Below are 21,643 nucleotides of genomic sequence, written 5' to 3' on the forward strand. Positions count from 1 at the left end.
CACCTAACAGTCTTGTTAAACCAGACATCCTGTTACAAAATTACCCTCCAGAGGGCCGGTTTTCAGACAGCACCTGAGCTCCTAAAATGGCTTGCTAAAATATGCCGCCTGATAGATTAAGGCTGAAAATGAAGCTAGACCGAAGCAGATTAGATATAGGGTGTTGTCATTGTAGCTGGTTCAATCCTCCTAATCTAAGCAATGCCTCTTGAACTAGGCCCTTTTACATCTGCTAGATTTTGCCACTATGCCACTGCATCTAACTGGCTCCTAAGTCTCCCCAGGGTTTTATCCACTAATCTGTTCTATAAGGAAAGGAAAATACTGAGGACCATAGAACCACAAGGAGGCTGGAGTGAACACCAAGGGAAGCAGAGCACAGAAGAACTGTTGCCACATTACAGAGAGGGAAAGGTTAAATAACTATGCTTAACCCTTGCCTAAAGGATTGCACCAACTGTTAAGGAAGCAGTACCAGATTTAGGCATTAGTTAAACAAGCTACGGCTTGGGGCCTCACGATCCGCAGGGCCTCACAAAATTTTCGGGGGCTTTTTTTTGGGGGGGGGGGGGCCTTTTAGAATTTTATGTGGCTTCTTATGTGTACTGTAGTTTTTAAAATCTCGTGTAGCAGGACTTCCGGTGACGTCATGACCGCGAGGGGTTGAAGAAAAAAGATCTCTCCGGCTTCAATCCCCCCTCCGCACGATCAGCTCACAAACCGCGACTTAAAATAGAATTTCGCCGCAGCCTGAAACGCTGGAGCGGCCGGCAGGGAACATTTTAAAAGTACTGGCGGCGCGATGGCGGCTAAAAATCAGCATAAAGATAAGCTCCGTGGTAGAGGAGCAGAAGACAAGATGGCGCCGCCCGCAAGCCCGCCGGGCCCGACAGTATCATCGGCCTGGATCGCCGAAATAACGTCAGAAATGTCCTCAGTGTTAGAGGATATGTTGGATCGCCGGCTCTCCCCCATAAATACTAACCTGGAAAAGGTAAAAGAACAGCTCACGGATCTCTCTCGAGACTGTGCAGGCTTTCAAGCACGTGTGAGTGAAATTGAGGACAGAGTAACGGAGGTGGAGACAGTACAGGAGATAACTCAAAAAAAGCTGCAGGCGATGGAGGAAAAGATTGAAGACCTGGAAAACAGGTCCAGGAGAAATAATATCCGTGTGGTGGGCCTGCCAGAAACGATACCTGAACGGGGCTTGGAGGTTTTTTTGGCACGCTGGTTTACTAATGAACTACAATTCCCAGAAGCCTCGGGGCCAATACAGATAAAACGGGCTCACCGCATAGGGATGAAAATGACTGGTACTAATAAACCAAGAGTGGTAATTCTGCGATTTTTGAACTATGCGCAAAAACAAGAGGTGATGCAGCTGCTTAGAACCGGAAAAGCATTGGAATATGATGGAGTCCCAGTAAGATGCTTCCAAGATTATTCAGCAGGGGTAGCAGCACGAAGGCGACAGTTTTCGGAGGTTTGCTCAACGCTATTCCAAAAGAAAATAAGATTTGCACTACAATATCCTGCCAAACTGCGGATTACGCATAATGGCATCACCAAGACATATGAGACGGCAGGGGCGGCTAAAGAATTTTTACAGCAGATGGGAACAACATCTTCAGATGCAAGCTGAATAGAATAAAGAAGCGAACACTCTGAGAGCAGTGAGTACTGTTATAAGGAGGGGTCAGAGGAAACCTGACTGGTCAATATATGACAATACAGCAAACTCCCAGCCAAGTACAAAGATGGACCAATTACCGTTGCAGAAAGGCTTGGCAAGATGGCTGCAGTTGGAAGGTTAAGGTTTTATGGTTTGTGAGTTAGACTTTCCCTTTGAATTTTCTTGCTGTTGAATAAGACACTGTATAGAAGACATGGCCAATGGGTGAAACGGTTCGAACCCCTGGTAAGAGGGGTGAGACCCTGTAAGTGTCTGACCAGTTTGACAATGAATGTTATGTTTAATGTAACACGGTTTAATGCGGAGGGGGGAGGGAGAGACGTAAGGAAGTCATGGTCCTAATTGGTGGACCTGAGAATAAGGGGAACAGGATTTGGGGGGCGGGGGAGGGGCGGGAGGAGGGGGTGGGGGGAGGGAGGAGGGATGCAAGCAGGGTACAAGCACTAAATAGAAAACGGGCTCTGATGGAAGCGTGGGCAGAACATAATAGTGATGCTGATAAAGGGGAGATGCAAGTTATGGGGGGGGGGCAGAGGCTGGGATGTCCCCCTCGATTACAAAAGTGGACATCTACAGATATAGTCATACACTTCCAAATCCAAGAATAGTAAGAATAATAACATGGAATGTAGGCGGAGTTAATTCGCCAATAAAACGCTCTAAGATTTTACAACAATTAAACAGGCAAAAAGCAGACATAGCACTTTTACAGGAGACGCATCTGAACCAGAGTGAACATGCCAAGCTCAGCACCTGGTGGGTTGGGGATTGTATAGCAGCAAATGCACAAGGCAAAAAGGGAGGAGTAGCGATACTAATTAGAAAAGGCATAGCCTCTATAATTAATCCACTTCTGATTGATACTGAAGGTCGCTATGTTATATTGGAAGTGGTAGTTGGGCGACAGAGGCTGCTAATCTGTAATGTTTATGCTCCAAATAGATATGATCGGAAGTTTTACCAAACTTTGATTAATTTTCTGCTCAGGCAACCACATGCAGCTATAGTGATGGGGGGCGATTTTAATGCAGCTTGGGACCCCTCTCTGGACAGATCAGCTCCGGAGACGACCTCTTCATGTTATAATAATAGAGGCCTCTTGCAATTGAGCCAGATGTTGGGCCTGGTTGATGTGTGGCGGGTGCTGCACCCAGGTGAGAAAGACTACACACATCTGTCACGGGCCCACTCAACTCAGTCGAGAATTGACTATATTCTGACATCGCGCCAGATGTTTGGGGAAGTGACAATAGCGGAGATAGGACCGTATATGGTGTCGGACCATGCCTGGGTTAAGATAGAATGGATACCAAGCGGTACGACCCAACAGGAACATAAATGGCAATTTCCCCTGGAGTTTAGCTCAGATCCAGTGCTTAAAGGCCGATTACAAGCTAGCTGGGCGGAGTACAGCACTCATAATCAAGTGCATATAGAGGATCCAGTTTTGTTTTGGGAAGCGGCTAAGGCGGTTCTTAGAGGCGAAGTTATAAGTCACACACACTTTGTGAGGAAGGCGCGAGACAGAAAGATCTTGCGTTTAAGTAACCAACTTTGTAAGGCACGGAAGAGATATGGGGAGACACATGCGATAGGTGATAAACAACAAGTGTTAGAGCTTCAAACCGCCTTAAATGAACTTTTGCAAGAGAGGGCACATAAGTCACAGCTTTACTATCGATATATGCTTTATAAACATGGTAATAAAACAGGCAAATTGATGTCAAAAATAATTACCCCCCGGGGAGGGACTAAGAACATTCTGGCACTGAGGCAAAGGGGGGGAGGGCTCCACACATCAGACAAAGCAATCTGTGAGACTTTTCGGACCTTTTATCAAGGGCTGTACGCTTCCCCAGAGGAAGATGGCCTATTAAATCAGATGTACTTAGAAAATTTAGTTTTACCAAAGCTTACAATACAAGAGTTGGACAGTCTTAACCAATTAATCACTGAGGACGAAGTTAGTATGGTTATAGCCCGCAGCCCACGATTGAAAGCCCCGGGACCTGATGGTTTAAGAGGAGAATTTTATAAATTGATGGAAGGAGGAGTTATACCCGCAATTACTAGATTCTTGAACCAGCTGATAGAGAGACAGAGGTTACCCCCTGATTTGAATAGGGCTCAAATAATAGTCTTGTTGAAGCCGGGGAGGGACCCTCTGGAGCCGACATCGTACCGGCCTATTTCCCTATTAAATTATGATACCAAGCTGTTGGCAAAAATCTTGGCTAATAGATTGGCGAGGTTGCTCCCTCGGTTGATTCACGAAAGTCAGGTGGGCTTTGTGGGAGGTAGAGCAGTGAGTAAAAACTTGAGAGCAATATTGACATCACTAGAGCACAGCTCGCAGGCGAAGGTAGCATCGTTGTTGATCAGCTTCGATGCGGAAAAGGCCTTTGATAAGGTTCACTGGAAGTTCCTTTTTGATACGCTGGAACATTATGGATTTTCAGGGAGATTTGTTGAGGCAATTCACGCTTTATATGCCAACCCATGTGCCACCTTGAGAGTGAACGGGATAGAATCGGAAAGCTTCTGTATCAGAAGAGGCACAAGGCAGGGGTGCCCCTTGTCCCCTCTCCTCTTTGTTTTAGTTTTAGATCCCCTTATCAGAGATATCATGGCAAACCCTTTGATCCGGGGTGTCGGTTTAGGGACCCACATGTTTAAGATCGCAGCATTTGCGGATGACATTTTAGTACATCTCACAAACCCAAGGGAATCCTTAGACATGTTATTGGAAACCTTTCGTGAATATGGAGACTACTCAGGTTTTCGAATCAATCTAGATAAGTCAGAAGCTCTGGCTTCGCCAGAGGTGAACCAGAGGGACTGGGATCCTGAATTTCCATTGAGATGGGCTAGAGAGTCTTTTAAATATCTAGGAATCCGACTCACAATGAATACTTCAGACTTATATCAGTTGAATGTTAAAATCTTACTGGAACATACTAAAGCTAAATTGGACTCTTGGATGAGTCTTCCACTGTCACTAATGGGACGGATACATTTAGTCCAAATGGTGCTGTTTCCGCGCTGGTTGTATGTCCTTCAAACCTTACCCATACGCCTAACACGGACTGATTTGAAATGGATGATGCGTCTTTTTAGTCGATTTTGCTGGGCAGGCAAAAAGCCCAAAGTTAGCCAAAATATGTTAATAGGGAGCTGGAGACAGGGCGGAATGGGTGTCCCGGATGTGTTCCTATATAATCAGGCGTGTTTGTTGCGTCACCTAGGAGATCTGGTGAACACCACGCAGTATTATACACCTATGGACTTGGAGGAAGCCTTTTTTGCTCCATATGATATATTAGCATTGCTCCATTTACCTCGCAGTCGGCTCCCTTCTAAATTAAAAAAAAGTATAATACTACAGCCCCTTCGGGAGGCGTGGCAGTGGTGGATGCGGCAAATGGGGGGCCAACCACAAGTTCCAGATCAAATCCCAATCGTAGGTAACCCTGTTTTTGAAGCAGGGATAGACAACCCGACATTTGGCAGATGGCAAGGGCTGGGCATCACAAGATTGGAACACCTGTTATTGGAAAATGGGGAAATGATAACATTTGACGCGCTTCAAGACAAAGTGGGTTCGGCTTGGGGCAATAGATTTGCTTATGCACAGGTCCGACACTATATGAAATCTTTGAGCCAGGTACCCCTGAGGGGGCGGATGGGGGAACTGCTAAGGGTCTTCTTTGAGGAGTTGCAGATGGAGAAGCAATCTGTATCAGCATTGTATGGGGCACTGGTTAGGCGTAGGTCCCAGAGGCAATATGTAGATCTTAAGCGTAAATGGGAACAAGATCTTGGGACCTCACTGGCAACATGGGATGTGTCAGCTACCTTGAAAGGCATCCGGGCATTGGTGACAGATGAGAGGCTGAGGAAGTGTGGTTATAGAGTGGTCCTTCGGGGGTATATGTCTAAAGCACAACTGGCTCATATGTTGGGGCCGGACAACTCGGGGTGCTCTAAATGTGGAGGGGGTCCCAGCTCATTATATCATGCATTATGGCAATGCCCCAAGGTGCGTATGTTCTGGCAGAGGGTAAGAGGGTTTTTGATTCGATTAGGGAATAGAATTCAAGGAACGGAGAGGCAGCTTCTGTTGGACCAACCAAGAGCGTTTGCTCCATTAGGTGCCCCAGCTATAATGTTATGTAGGAAGCTGAGCTTGGTAGCTCGGAAATGCATTATGCAGTACTGGGTCTCATCGGAAGGGCCAGTTTATTGGCATTGGCGCAATCAGGTGCATCTCCTGGCCTCTTGGGAGGCTAGGGACTCAAAACAATCGCCTAAGCGCAGAGTACGCTTTCTACAGATCTGGACACCATACCTGCAAATTCTCAGTCCAAGGGGACGTAGTCTGCTTGTTAATGTCTGATAAATAGTGGAATAATGGAGAGTATGGGTAGCCTGGAGTGGTAAATTTAGTTCAGAGGGGAATCCTGCTTGCAAGGGGGGGAGGTATTGGGTGGGGGGTTGAAGGGGTTGAGTGAGATGTATACGGCTAAAGCTTGGCAGTGCTCTAGAGCTTGGATGTTTAGTTTTCTGATATTTTGTGATAAGCACTATTGCACCTAACGAGGTACTTAAAGTGTATGATATTGGGAATAGAAGCCATTTAACATCTAATATTAGCACTTGACAAGTAATTGTTCAGAGGGGAGGGGGGAGAAAAATGGGGAAGAAAAGTGTTTGGCGATGTTGAATAAGCTGTAAGAATGCTGTTTTGTATATCAAGCAATGTTATATGAATGTTCTAAGTTAATCTGTATTGTGATAATCGTCAATAAAACAGTTTAAACATAAAATCTCGTGTAGCAAATTTTTATGTGTAGTTTTAAAATGGCTTAATATGTAATTAATTTAATAATATTTTAAGCCCAAATTCGTGTCAACCCAAGGACCTGTTTTGGTACACACCTTTGTGAGACCTGATGTAACTTTTTAACAAGGGGCCACCAAGTTTTATACAGTTTAAGGCCTCACTAATGGGTATGTTTACTAAGGCGCGTTAGCGTTTTTGACGCACCTGTAAATTTAAGGCTCGTTAAACACTAACGTGCCTATACATTTCTATGGCTGCATTAGCGTTTAACACGCGTAAACCATTTACGCGCATTAAAAATGCTAACGTGCCCATATCGCCGCTTAGTAAACATAGGCGTAAGTCTAAATCTAGCTCTGTAACAGAGATAGAGAGCTGCTAATTAACATCAAGGAGGAAAAAGGTATCACGCAAAGAGTGAGAATATCAAAAAATATGCAGCAGGTGAATGAGTATAAAAGATGCAACATGCTTTTCAGAGGGGAGACAGAATTTCCAATCCAGCTGTTTGATTCCTTTTGTAACTATTTAACTTTATGTTTATAGACTAGAGTAGAGGAGTAGCCTAGTGGTTAGTGCAGCGGGACTTTGATCCTGGGGAACTGGGTTCAATTCCCACTGCAGCTCCTTGTGACTCTGGGCAAGTCACTTAACCCTCCATTGTCCCAGGTACAAATAAGTACCTGTATATAATGTAAACCGCTTTGAATGTAGTTGGAAAAACCACAGAAAGGCGGTATATTAAGTCCCATTCCCTTTCCCTTATTTCTTGATTTGTTTATATCTCTTCTTTTGTATATATTTGTGCATTGAGAGACCATTAAAAGGGAATTTTATTATAAGTTAAAGGTCTCCCAGTTACTTTTTTTTTTTAAATCTACTGTACATAATTATTAACAGCTAGCCTTGTCAGCTGTCAGGATACCCTTAGAGGTTTGTAGGTCTGGGGCAGAAGTTTGAGTAGAGTCGTATAATTTTGGCAGAGACTGTACAACTGATGTTAATCATCACCTCTGAGAGATCTCTTAGCCCTACCAGTCTGAGAGGTTTCCTACACTTGTTTTATTGAAGTAATAATTTTACCAATGTTTATCACATTTATTTAGTTACATCTGAAGCCTGCAGTTAAAAGTCAAAAGTGGAAGCGAGCTGAAAATAACAATTCCTTGATAAATCAAACAAAACAGCAAGACCTGGAACAGGATTTTGCTGCTGCAAACCTCATCACATTTACAACAGTGGATCATCTCATCTAAATTTTGCAGCAGAGTTGCCTGTATTTTGCTGGAGACCAGTAACTAGTTCAACAAAACAGAACAGTGATGAGTCACTTTGAAGCAGATATGAAGTTAAGCTGCTGGTTACAATTTTTGGTGAACAGATATATGTCTCATCTACAACAGACTGCTTTTCATCCCATAGATAATTGTAAATTGGGGTGGGTGTTCAATGGATTGATAGTTTTAGAGAGGAAGTCTCCTTGTCTGATTGAAGGGTTTGCACACATTGATGTTTTTGCATCGGTTCTCAAAGACATTCATATGGAATTTACCATCTGATGAAAAATGTAGTACAATAAACAATGATTTCAACTTTGTGAAAGCCTTCTCTGTAATTGGAAATGATGATGATGATGCCAGTGGCGTAGCCAGACCTGACATTTTGGGTGGGCCCAGAGCTAATATGGGTGGGCACTATATATATAGGTATGAGTAGTATTTCTTGGGATAATACTAAATAATAACCTCCCTCTAGCCCAGCATCAGCCCTGCCCTTCCCTCCACCCTCCATCTCTCCCTCTAGTCTGGCATCAGCCCTTCCTTACCTCCACATCCTTCCCTCTAGCCCGGGATCAGCTCTGCCCAATCCTAACCCCCACATCCCTCCTTTTAGCATGGCATCAGCCTTGCCCTTCACAATCCCCCATCCCCACCCAGGTGCCCAACAAAAGGGTTTTTTTTTGCCTGAGCACTGCAGAGCCCACCCCCACCCAGAAGCCCACTACCATTTTATAATATATATAATTTTACCTGGGCACTGCAGAGAAAGTTTCCTGCCCCTGAAGGCATCCAGTCCAGGATGGCATAGAAGGTTTTGTTGAGAGGATTTCCTGTCACTTTTAAATTCAACTGCCGGTTTTGTCATGTTTTGTAAGTAAGAGGAAACCCTTCCAGGTTTAATCATGCTGTCGGCGCTGCTGTTACACCTCACAATCTCCCGCCCCCGCGGCGGCGCTTACACTTCACTATGGCGCTGCCTGACAGCAACTCTACAGATGCGGCACTGACAGACGTCTTGCTCCAGGGCCTTCCGCGTCCCGCCTCCGTAAACAGGAAGTTACATCATCGCGGCAGAGGGAAGGCCCCGGAGCAGGACGTCCGTCAGTGCCACATCTGTAGAGTTGCTGTCAGGCAGCGCCATAGTGAAGTGTAAGCGCCGCCGCGGGGGTGGGAGATTGTGAGGTGCAACAGCAGCGCCGACAGCATTAAATGAAGCGCTGCGGGCTGCGGCAGTGGTGGGAGAGGGTAGACACGGACTCTGCCTCTGGGTGGGCGGGCCTGAAGCTAAACTGGGTGGGCCTGGGCCCATCCAGGCCCACCCGTAGCTACGCCCCTGGATGATGCAAGTGGTGAATTAGACAATACTAATTCTAATGGATTTGATATGATAAATCATTCTTTGCTATAAGGAATTCACATGTTTCAGAGAGATTCCCTTGATCAATACCTTCAGACAGTAGTAGTATTGCAGCATAGTCTAATTTGAAGGAACTCTTTATCAGGCTGAATACGCCGCTTCTGCCAGTACAGTCATTGACCAAGGCAGAATAGTTCTACTGGATATGTGTCTCTCTGCAGCCTAGCATCCTTCTGGTTATAGCCACCGCCTTGTCACATTGTTTTGCTGCCTTAAGATCCTTCGACACTATCACCCCAAGGTCCCTCTCCCGGCCTGTGCTTATCAGCCTCTTTCCTCCTAGTTTCTACACCCCATGTGGATCACTCTACACTTCTTCGCAGTAAATTTTAACTGCAAATCCTTTCCTTCAGCAACCCTTCCATAATTTTTCCTATTACCAAAGTGAGTCATACTGTCCTCTTGCTTCTAATATACCTTAAAAAAGGTTTTGTTATGTGTGTGTTGCCTCCAATGCAATCTTCTTTTCAAAGTCTCTTTGCCTTCCTTATCAGCGCTGTGCATTTGACTTCCCATTCTTTATGCTGTTTCCTATTATTTTTCAGTCTGATGCTTCTTCCATTTTCTGAAGGATTTTCTTTTAGCTCTAATAGCTTCTTTCACTACATTTTTTTAAACCATGCTTACTGTTTGGTCTTCTTCCTCCTTTTTTAATACATGAAATATATCTGGTCTGGGCTTCCAGGAGAGACATTTTTGAATAGCATCAACACCTGATGTAAATTTTTGACCTTTGCAGCTGCTTCTCTAAGCTTTTGTTTTCTTTTTGACCATTCTCATTTTATCATAGTTTCTTCTTAGAAAGTTAAATGTTAACATATTGTATTTCCTCTGTGTACTTACTCCAAAGATTATATCAAATCTGATCATGTGGAGTGGAGGAGTGGCCTTGTGGTTAGAGCACTGGTCTTGACATCCAGAGGTGGCTGGTTCAAAGCCCACTGCTGCTCCTTGTGATCTTGGGCAAGTCACTTAACCCTCCATTACCTCAGGTACAAACTTAAGATTGTGAGCCCTCCTCACAATACCCAGAGAAATACCCAGTGTACCTGAATGTAACTCATCTTGAGCTACTACTGAAAAAGATGTGAGCTAAATCTAAATAAATAAATGTTATGGTCACTGTTATCAAGTGGCCCCAGCACCATTACCTCCTGCACTAGGTCATGTGCTCCACTAAGGACTAGGTCTAGAATTGTTCCCCCTCTTGTTGCTTCCTGAACCAGCTGCTCCATAAAGCAGTTTTTGATTTCATCAAGGAATTTTACCTCCATAGCATGCCCTGATACATTTACCCAGTCAATATCAAGGTAATTGAATTCACCCATTATTATTGTGTTCCCCAGTTTGTTAGCCTCCTAAATTTCTGATAACATTTTTGAATCTGTCAGTTCATTCTGGCCTAGTGGATAGTAGTATACGCCTATCTTTTACCCCTTTACACATGGAATTTCTATTCATAGGGATTCCAAGATGTGATTTTTGCCCTTCAAATTTTAGTCTACTCAATTCAAGGCCCTCCTTAGTGTATAATGCTATCCCCTTCACCAATTCGGTCCACCCTATCACTGTGATATAATTTGTACCCTGGTATGACAATGTCCCATTGGTTATCTTCCTTCCACTGGGTCTCAGAGATGCTAATTGTATTTTTTCTTTTAGTGCAATATATTCTAACTCTCCCATCTTATATAGACATTTCAAACAATGTTTGATGTTCCTACCTGCTCAGCAGTTGACTACTACTACTATTTAGCATTTCTATAGCGCTACAAGGCGTACGCAGCGCTGCACAAACATAGAAGAAAGACAGTTGACAGTGATAATTTGCAATCTGTAAGATCTGTCTGCTCTGTATTTGATGACACATGGTCTAATGTGGTCTCTACTGCAACCTCGCTATTGGGATGTCCTATCTTCCCTGTTTTGGTGATATCTTTTAAAGATACCTTGTTCCGAACTAAGAGCCTACATTTAGCTTCCATAACCTCCTTCCCACATTTTCCTATGTCATTGTTACCCACATGTACTAAGACAAGAGACGCCTCCCCAGAAATGTCTAAAACCTTATCTAGGTGCCGTGTGAGGTCCACCACCTTGCACAGGCGGACAAGTCCACCAACCATCCAGCTAGCTACATGCTTAATAATTAAATCTCCAGCTATAATAAAATGTGATTTTTTTCCTCTTACAGTATGTCAAATGTTCTGTTCTGTAGTTTTGGCACTTCCCTTTCTTTGATATTTGCTTCTTGTGCTGTAGTCCTTTTATCTCCTTTTTTTTTTTTCTTGTCTCTCCTTGTGCTATCCTATCGCCCTTTCATTTATTATGTTATGTAAAGTCTTTACATCTCATGTTAAGGTACTGTAGAGAGGAATTTAATTCTTAATCTCCTAGTTTATATGATTTCAGAGATGCAATTAAATCTGAATTCAGGCAGTAAAGCATTAAGTGTGCATGAGAGGGCTCGAATGAAATAAAACTAGCAGACTACTGATACAGGTTTTTGGCAGCATTCCCTTGCTTGCTCTGAAGTTGTAAAGGTTTAGCTTTGAAGTTTGGAAAGATACAAAAACTTCCAGGTATGTGATAGTGTCTCACATTTATAGTCTTGTCTATAGTTGAGAACATAAGCAGCGAAGACTTTACTCCCTCAACTTTCTGTGTGCAGCATGACTGAGGGGCTGGGAGCTGCAAAGGAGGTTAGGTTTTGGGTTGATCTAGCCACACCTCCCTGAGTTTTTCAGTAATCAGCGTAGAGCAGGGCTTGCAAACCACAGAGGACAAATGAATGTTAACTATCGGAGATATTCTTCAACCACACTCTGATCCTATAGCAGCTTCTGATGGCTGCAGCTGGGAGATTTGTGACCCTGCTGCTACTCTTTGTCTGCATTGATTCTTCACATCCACAGTTTTTTGACTGGTTTTGGGGTGGAAAGCAGCCAGCAATACCTTCCCATTCCACAGTGAGCACGACATGGAGGACTACAGACCAGTCTTCAGCTGCTGAGACAAATAAAATACTGGATACTACAGAACAGTCTTCAATTTCGGTGTCAAATATCACAGTATCGGGGACCACAGAGCAAACTTCCAGCCCTTTACAAAGTACAAGCAGAACTGCTCAAAGTACAATAGAGCAGCATGAAAGGATATGGGATATTTTTCAGCTGAGAAGGCCAGAATTAGATGCAGTCCTTACCACAGCACCAGCTACAAATTTACATCCTCAGTCAAAAGAAAACAAAGAGAATATTGCTGGAGTAGGTGCTGAGATTTTAAATGTTGCTGATGGAATCAGGAGCATGGTTCAGTGGTGGGATAACAGAACTAAGAAAAGTTCAACAGTGGGACCCACAGCTGCTACTCATATTGTTATACCGCCTGCTACTCCTGAGTCAAACAGCATTAGTGATCCTCTTAGTGACTCTAATGGATCGGGTGACTCTGAAGAATCAGCAAATAGATTGGTGAAATCAGACAATGATAAAGAACTTCACATTAATTCTACAGATTTTTGGAAGGGTTTATATCCAGAATCTGTTCTTCCTTTCATTCAGAATCATACTTCAAGTCTCTTAGAACCATATGAGACTCATCGGCCAGGTAGTACTTCCTTACCTGCTTCCTTGGGTGGTGTCATTGAGTCTGGTGATAACACAGGGTCAGTTTATCAGTTTCCTCCAGGATGGAGCCAGGAAAGAGTCAGTAGTCTGGGAAAAGTAAAAGAATTTGGTGATTTCCAAAGAAAAAGCTTGGAAAGTGAAGGTATTTTCCAGAAACCAAGAATTCTGGACTTGCAGGACCCACAGAATAATCACCCCCAAAACACATTTGATGGTAGTCCCTCCCATGTGGTCCCTGCTTTTAAAAATAGCCTTTACAATTATGTCAAAGGTTTGAACCAGTCATCTTATGATAGCAGTGCTTATCACCTTAATAACAGCAATCGGTTTCCTCAGAGCACTGATCTCGCTAAGCACTCTGGGATATTGCTGAGCAGGACCAGTAATAATTCCATTTCTAATAGTGATGCAACTAATTTAGTTGGATTGCTTTCTACTGATCAGTCTGAATCTCTTGATTTTGGTTTAGTAACCAACATTAAAAAATCCAATCCAAATGTTAGAGAGAGTGCCACAAGAAGTGTTTTCTTTTTGCCTGGATTGATTCCAGCAGCTACTCGCTGCTTCTCAACACCAACCAATTTGCCATTTTGCCACAGCTTGGGAATAAAGAGCTTCATGCTGCCTAATTATTTGAATCATAGCACTGTAGCAGAGGTCCGAGCTGCTTTTCATGATTGGGAGGGGCTTCTGAAATCTCAGTGCCACCGTTACTTGGAATGGTTTTTTTGCTTGCTGCTAATGCCATGGTGTAACTCATCCATATTGGTAACACAACCCCCATGTCGAAGGTTCTGTGAAACCTTAAAAGATGATTGTTGGAATCATTTGGAAGGGGACCAACCCCTGGTACCTTGTGAATCTCTTCCTGAGGAGGAAGCAGAGTATTCTTGTATGTTTGTTAATGGCTCTGCAGGTAATGAGAACGATGAATAATGGAATATAAATGTTCTTTTCTTACTGTTAAAGGTAAGCAGAACATATTAGGGAAGTTGGGGGTAGTTTTATAAAGCTTTTTCCATGTGTTGAACCTATTTTACACACAGAAAATGGCTTTTATAAAATTGCACAGCCACATAAGTGTGTATAAAAGCACATATCAAGAATTTGGGCAGAAAAGAGGCAGTGATATTGATGTATGTATTAAACCACTCTCCAAAGGCAACAGGTAAATGCCCTGTTTCTCTTCCAGTAGGTGGCTGTAAACAATCCCCCTGGTGCTGAAAAATGTGTGCTGAAATTTGTGCATGGATTGAAGATGCACGGGGAAATTAATTAGCTAATGAGCCATAAATTGGTTTGTTTATTTAGATTTTGCTTACACCTTTTTCAGTAGTAGCTCAAGGTGAGTTACATTCAGGTACACTGGATATTTGTCTGTCCCAGAAGGGCTCACAATCTAAGTTTGTACCTGAGGCAATGGAGGGTTAAGTGACTTGCCCAAGATCACAAGGAGCAGCAGTAGTATTTGAAATTTGTTAATTATTGCAGGTAGTTGTCAGTAATTGGAATTTGCGTATGCATCTTCCTGCACACTATTCTATAACACTGGGCACTCTAATTCACTAGTGTGCAACTCAGATGAGGGCGTGGGCAGGGGTGTTCCAGAAAATTGCATACATTGTTATAGAATAGCACCATTTCTGCGCTCAAATGCCAAGAGTTAGGCACCAGCATTTACACCAGGTTTCAAATGGTTTAAATACCGATGCCCATCTTTAGGTGTGGGAATCGGGTCTTAGTGCTATTCTATAAATGATGTTGAACTTGAAACTCTGTTTATAGAATAGTACTCAGTAACGGGGGTTTTTTTTTCTGGCGCTGATTTTTTAGCTCCGTTTATAGAATTTACCATATAGCAACCAGCAACATGGTTCAGTCACTAGATAGCAAACATTAAGAAACATGGTTTATCACTAGATTTATCAGTTGAATTAACAACAAAGAAAATGAAATACATATCTGAATCACCAGGGGTCAGCCTAGCAGAGATATTAGGGTGGCGGCAGAAAGATGAGATGCATTATTGCCAACCTCTCAGTATGTGTCTATGGGTGTATTTGTGTCTGTGTGCTTGTTTATGAGATATGTTTGTATCTGTATCACGCTCTGTGACTGTAAGAAGAGGAGAGTTTTGAAAGGTAACTGCAGTGATGTTTCCGTGCTGTAGTTGCTCTCATACAAATGTATTGGGGCAGTTTTCGGGGGACTTTGTGTCTGGAATCTCTGGCCCGCTTTAAACTCGGGTGTGTCTTTATCAGTTTTTTCCTCCATGCCAAATTTGGTTCCATTCTGATACATTTTCAGAGTTGATTTGCTCCCAGGCAGATAGACTGATGGACTCAGAGATTCTTAACTCCTTATCTATCATTTCTTTCCAACATTTCATTGTGGTAGGAAGAATTAAAAGGATTTGGCCTCTTGAGGAGGGGAAGGAAGTGAGGGGGGAGTCATTGCTTTAGAGTGACATCTAGGGACCCACTTTGTGGCCTATTATTCCAGGGTTCTGGTAGAAGCCCCTCTTTGCATATGTTCCCTGGTCTAGGGCTATCACTATAGTGACCAGAATAGGTCTATTGGTTGGAGGGGTGATTCTATAATATAAAGACAAATATTCTATGATAGTTCTGAATGAAGGCTTGTGGGATGGGTCTCATCCCTGGATATATTTGAGCTCAAAGTACAGCAGAATGAGAAGAATTTGCTGGGCCACCTTCCTTCTCTCAAACCTCACCACAAAACAAAGAGAAATTGTTCTGTGCTGTCTCAGTAGCATTATTTTCCTTAATTCAGGAATTATTTTGGGAGGAAAGGGGATGGGGCAGAGGATCTCCAGGTTATACAAGTTAAAGTATCTCAATAACTTTCTTACATGTCTCCTCCATGGTGAATATAGTGTAGACCAGTATTATAAACTGTGTCCTTTTGACTTTGTTTTCCTATTTCAATATGTTTGTAGATCATTAATGAAAAAGTCCTTGTGTAGTGAGAGATGTTTTGTTGTTTCCCCTACATACTGACATAAATGCCTATTAAAAGACCCTTTACCCTGGAGCCAGCCTAGTAGAAATTACCACTAAACTGCTATGTGAAAGACCTTGGTTCAGTTACTGGGCAAGTTATCTGCTCTCTGGGCCGAATGGAAATACTGCAGAGGGACTCCAGTCTTTGCTATACCATTTTTAGTGTTCAGACTTAAGGTCCGCAATTGCAGGGTTCTAGAAGGAGCCCTGGTTTGTGATCCTGTATACAGTTTGTTACTGCAGTGGTTGAGCTAAGTGAATTAAGAGGGCACAAACACCACAGAGGAGGGAAAAAACTATCTGATTGAGGGCACATAGCCTGGCTGACTGGTTTTGAGTGAGCTCAAAGTAATTATTGGGCTGAAAGAAAAACAACCATGATAGTTATAGCATACATATTTATCTTAGGCATTTATATGTTATAAGCTGTTCATTAAGAATGTATTCTAAAGACCACCACATAGTGAGCATGCATTAAACACCCCCCCCCCCCCCATTTTACTCTTAATGCAGTGAACTAATAGTATGCAGAATGGATTATAGGAGTGTTAAAAAGTGCATGAGTTACAGTAATGTGTGTGTGTGTGCAGTCTTGTGCATCAGGCTCTATGTGCACAAATCAGAACTTTTGCATGACAAAAATAATTATTCCAGGAAATGTTTTGTGAGTGTAAAATTTGTGATTTGTATGCAAAATTATTATTTTATGCACTTAAACATGTGCTGCAATAGCCATTATTTTCTGCTTGCAGAATTTTAGGTTCGTATGCATATACATAACTTTACATTATGTGTGCTTAACATGCTTTATTACATTACAAAAAAGTTTTAAAGGCACTGAATCATGTTGTGTGATCTCTGGAGCCAAGGGTGCCCAATTTTTCTCTCTCCTCCTCCATTCTATTTCATAGTCTTTCTTTCATCAAATTCCAGCCCTTGCCTAGGGATAAGAATAATCATGCTGGCACTAACACTAAATGCCAATCCACCTCAGACCAAGAGTTAAATTCCAAATGTTCAAAGAAAAATAAAAAGTATGCACTGAGCCTGTTGGGCTGTATTGAGGAATAATAGCCTATGACTTCATTAGTATAGAGTGTAAATGGCAGTGCACTAATGTGTGTGAACATTTTTGCATAAAAAAGTCCTGCAGCTGGCCCTGCACTTTGCACGCAAAAATGTGTGCACAACAATGCTGTTATGTTGTGAGCAAAATGCTTATTACACTGGCTCCTTACAGAACAAGTATTCACTAACATTCTCCCTTTTGCTGCAAGACCCTTGCTCTGCTAACCAGTGATTCTGCATTCTCAGATCATTCAGATAGTGAGTGTGTATAGTTGAGGAGGATTGAAGTGGAAGCTCAGATAAGTGTAAGAACTGCATTTGAGGGAGGGAAAGATGGAGCTCAGTAGCACAAGAGGGCTGATGCAGACAAAAAATTCTTGCACGTAAAATTTTTACAAGGCTAATATTTATGCACCGAAGAACATTCTGGTTCGTGCACAGATTTGTACTGGCACTTTTTATTTTAATGTGTGTACAATGCTATTAACTCCTTTTCTGTCTTTTAAAGTTGCAGGCAAAAAAATGAAGAATGAGGCATTTAAATGTTGTCAGCCAAACCACATACACTGTCCTGGACCTGGCAGAAGTTTTCTCACATATAAAAAATCTCCGTTTACCTATGTGTATTGCAGAGGAATACCTTATGTCCTCATTGCAATTCATTAAAAAAAACTTTTTATAGCAAATATTGAATACTAGTAAAAGAGGCCCGTTTCAGAGCAAATGAAACGGGCGCTAGCAAGGTTTTCGTTGCCAACACCCCCCCTCCCTCCCTGGCCAACCCCTTCGTTGTTCTGCCATTGCTCCGCCCCCAACATCATGACGTTTGACGCAAGGGCGGGGCCCCTGATATGCCTCCTTCAAAAAAAAAAACAAACAAACCCTGTGTTAGTCAGTTTTTCCTGTGTTGTGTTCATTAGTGCTAAACATAGCCTAGTAATAAACACGTTTATTCAAAAGGAAATAATAAAGTAAAGCAAAATAAGCTCAACTCCACACTATTGAGGACAGAGTGTTTGAAAAAATGAAGAAAATGTGCTTGATAAAGAAAATAAACAGCACAATGTTGAAAAAGAATCTTAGGGGCCCTTTTACTAACTGTGCTAAAAGGGGCCATGTGCTGTGATTAGCATGTGGGCTTCCCCATGCACTGAGGCCACTTTTAGTGCGACTGTTAAATTTTTCTTTTTTTCTATTAATGGCCAGGTGCTAATTTCCCACTTAGTGTGTGGCCATTAGCCAGTGGCGTTCCTAGGGGGGCTGACACCCGGGGTGGAACGCCGATGCGCCCTGCCTCCCGGGTGCAGCGCCCCCTCCGGATGCATCGTGACCCTCCCCCAGCGAAAGGACCCCCCTGTGAAAGACCCCCCCCCCCCCCGGGTGCACGCCGCTGGGGGGGGGGGTGCCGCACGCGCCTGTCCTTCGCTCGTTCCATGCTCCCTCTGTCCCGGAACAGGAAGTAACCTGTTCTGGGGCAGAGGGAACATGGAATGAACGAAGGACAGGCGCGCGCGGCACCCCCCCCCCCCCCCAGCGGCGTGCACCTGGGGCAGACCACACCCACCGCCCCCCCCCCCCAGGAACGCCACTGCCATTAGCATATATACATAAGTATTGCCATTCTGAGACAGACCAAAGATCCATCAAGCCCAGCATCCTATTTCCAATAGTGGCCAATCCAGGTCACAAATACCTGTCAAGATCCCAAAAAAGTACAAAGCATTTTATGTTGCTTATCTCAGAAATGAGCAGTGGATTTTCCCCAAGTCCATTTTAATAATATCTCTATGGTATTGTGTAAACCACATTGAGCCTGCAACTAAGTGGGGAAATGTGGGGTATAATTGTGTTAAATAAATAAATAATGGTCTATGGACTTTTCCTTTAGGAAGCCATCAAAACCTTTTTTTAAACCTCGCTAAGCTAACCACCTTTACCACATTCTCTGGCAACGAATTCCAGAGTTTAATTACACGTGGAAAGGGTAAACAGACGTTTCACGTCTACCCGTTTCGCTCCACTCAGTATTTTATAGACCTCTATCATATCTCCCCTCAGCAATCTTTTCTCCAAGCTGAAGAGCCCTAGCCGCTTTAGCCTTTCCTCATAGGGATGTTTTCCCATCCCCTTTATAATTTTCGTCACCCTTCCCTACACCTTTTCTAATTCCACTATATCTTTTTTGAGAAGCGGTGACCAGAGTTGAACACAATATTCAAGGTGCGGTCGCACCATGGAGCGATACAAAGGCATTATAACGTCCTCAGTTTTGTTTTCCATTCCTTTCCTAATAATATCTAACATTCTATTTGCTTTCTTAGCCGCCACAGCACACTGAGCAGAAGGTTTCAACGTATCATCAACGACGACACCTAGATCCCTTTCTTGGTCAGTGACTCCTAACGTGGAACCTTGCATTACATAGCTATAATTCGGGTTCCTCTTTCTCACATGCATCAATTTGCACTTGCTCACATTAAACGTCATCTGCCATTTAGAAGCCCAGTCTCGTAAGTTCCTCTTGTAATTTTTCACAATCCTCTTGTGATTTAACAACTTTGAATAACTTTGTGTCGTCAGCAAATTTAATTACCTCAGTACTTACTCTCATCTCTAGGCCATTTATAAATATGTTAAAAAGCAGCAGTTCCTGCACAGACCGCTGGGGAACCCCACTAACTACCCTTCTCCATTGAGAATACTGACCATTTAACCCCACTCTCTGTTTTCTATCTTTTAACCAGTTTTTAATCCACAGTAGGACACTACCTCCTATCCCATGTCTCTCCAATTTTCTCTGGAGTCTTTCATGAGGTACTTTGTCAAATGCCTTTTGAAAATCCTGATACACAATATCAACCGGCTCCCCTTTATCTACATGTTTGTTCACCCCTTCAAAGAACTGTAATAGATTGGTGAGGCAAGATTTTCCTTTAATTAATCCATATTGGCTTTTTCTCATTAATCCTTGGTTTTGAATATTCTCTGTAATTTTGTTCTTTTTAATAGTCTCTACCATTTTGCTCAGCACCGACGTCAGGCTCACTGGTTTATAATTTCCTGGATCATCTCTGGGACTTTTGTAAAAAATCGGCATTACATTGGCCACCTTCCAATCTTCCGGTACCATGCTCGATTTTAAAGATAAATTGCAGAACTATTGTTAGTAATATGTAAGTTAAATTTCAATTATATCAGTATTCTGGCCCAGAAAATTTGCTACTCTTCAATTTGTCAAATTGCCACATTACAGACTCCAGGTTTATATAGATTTCATTCAGTTTCTACAACAAGTTTTGAATACCATTTCTGGCACTGGTATCTCTCCCAAATCTTCCTCGGTGAAGACCGAAGCAAAGAATTCATTTAATCTCTCTGCTATGGCTTTGTTTTCCCTGATTGTCCATTTAGCCCCTCGATCATCTAGCTGTCCAACCGATTCTTTTGCCGGCTTCCTGCTTTTAATATACCTAAAAAAAAATTTTACTATGTGTTTTTGCCTCCAACGCAATTTTTTTTTTTCAAAGTCCCTCTTTGCCTTCCTTATCAGCATTTTGCATTTGAGTTGACATTCTTATGCTGTTTCTTATTATTTTTAGTCGGTTCCTTCTTCCATTTTTTGGAGGATTTTCTTTTAGCTCTAAGAGATTCCTATTGCTAGCCTACAATTCCTCCTTTAAACCCCAATCTTTAAGTTCCCAAAGCACAAAGTGCGTGAGTCCATACAGACGCATATCTAGTATGCCCAAAGGGCTCACGCGCTAACTGGTTTGTATGCGGCAGTGCTGCTGCGCTAACCGATTAGCACTGGGTACACCTACTCTCTGCCTCCCCAAATGCCCCCGGTGCTAAAAAAAAAAAAAAAAAACCTAAACTAAAAATAAAGTATTTTTTAGTGCTAGGAAAATGTGCGCAGATGCCTACCGCCACTTAGTAAAAGGACTCCTTAATATTTTAATTGAGATTAATCACCCACATCAGTGCCAGTTATAGGAGATGGGGGCTGACACTAGAGATCTCTTGGAGGCTAAGAAGCTGGTCATATGAGTTAGGCCAAAAAATATATAATGCACAGATTGATATGTAATTACACATTTCAAAGAAAATCTTAAAGAAAAATAATGCATCCAATTGTCTTAACCCTGGTCTCAACAAGAGAAATTGTTTCCTTCTTGTTTGAGTATCTTTAGAAATATCCTAGAAAATATTGATCTTTAAATTAAGAGGCAAATTATTCTGATGTCTTAAAAAACATCCAGTGTCCAATCCTTATCAGACATCAAGGCAAATATAAGCAGCATAGTTGAAGAGATTACTGTATCAGAAACAGAATGTTCCAGAATATCTGAAACATCCAGTGGATCCATCTCAACTGGAAAATCCCCTTAGACTTGCAGACTGTATATCACATCTGAAGAAACTTCCAGAACTTCAGTCAAATATCTTTTCAACATTTCACATGGAGACATGGCAGCTTAAGCTCAAGAATCTATGATTAGCTGCTCTAGAAGGATTCTCAAAGTTCTCCACCTTCATCCTCATATTAGTATTACTTCTAATCAAAGTTTCCTTAACTTTCTGTGTATTACAAGAAACAGCAAGGCAAATGATCCACAAGATCCAAGATGGCAGCAACAATAAGCAGATCAGAAAGAAAATAGTCATCAAGAAACAGCAGTGTACATCA

General features: G+C 42.5%; 1 protein-coding gene across 1 annotated transcript in view; it reads left to right on the plus strand.

Annotated features, from left to right (window-relative positions):
- The first annotated feature begins 11,996 nt into the window (after window positions 1-11,996).
- COL18A1 (collagen type XVIII alpha 1 chain) overlaps window positions 11,997-21,643 on the plus strand; it is a 782,170-nt gene continuing 772,523 nt past the window's right edge. Inside the window, exon 1 of the mRNA XM_030210084.1 lies at window positions 11,997-13,781. Coding sequence (XP_030065944.1) covers window positions 12,083-13,781 — 1,699 coding nt within the window. The 5' untranslated portion in view covers window positions 11,997-12,082. The remainder of the gene's footprint in view (window positions 13,782-21,643) is intronic.

The sequence above is a fragment of the Microcaecilia unicolor genome, chromosome 7, assembly GCF_901765095.1.
Source record: "Microcaecilia unicolor chromosome 7, aMicUni1.1, whole genome shotgun sequence".
NCBI lineage: Eukaryota > Metazoa > Chordata > Amphibia > Gymnophiona > Siphonopidae > Microcaecilia > Microcaecilia unicolor.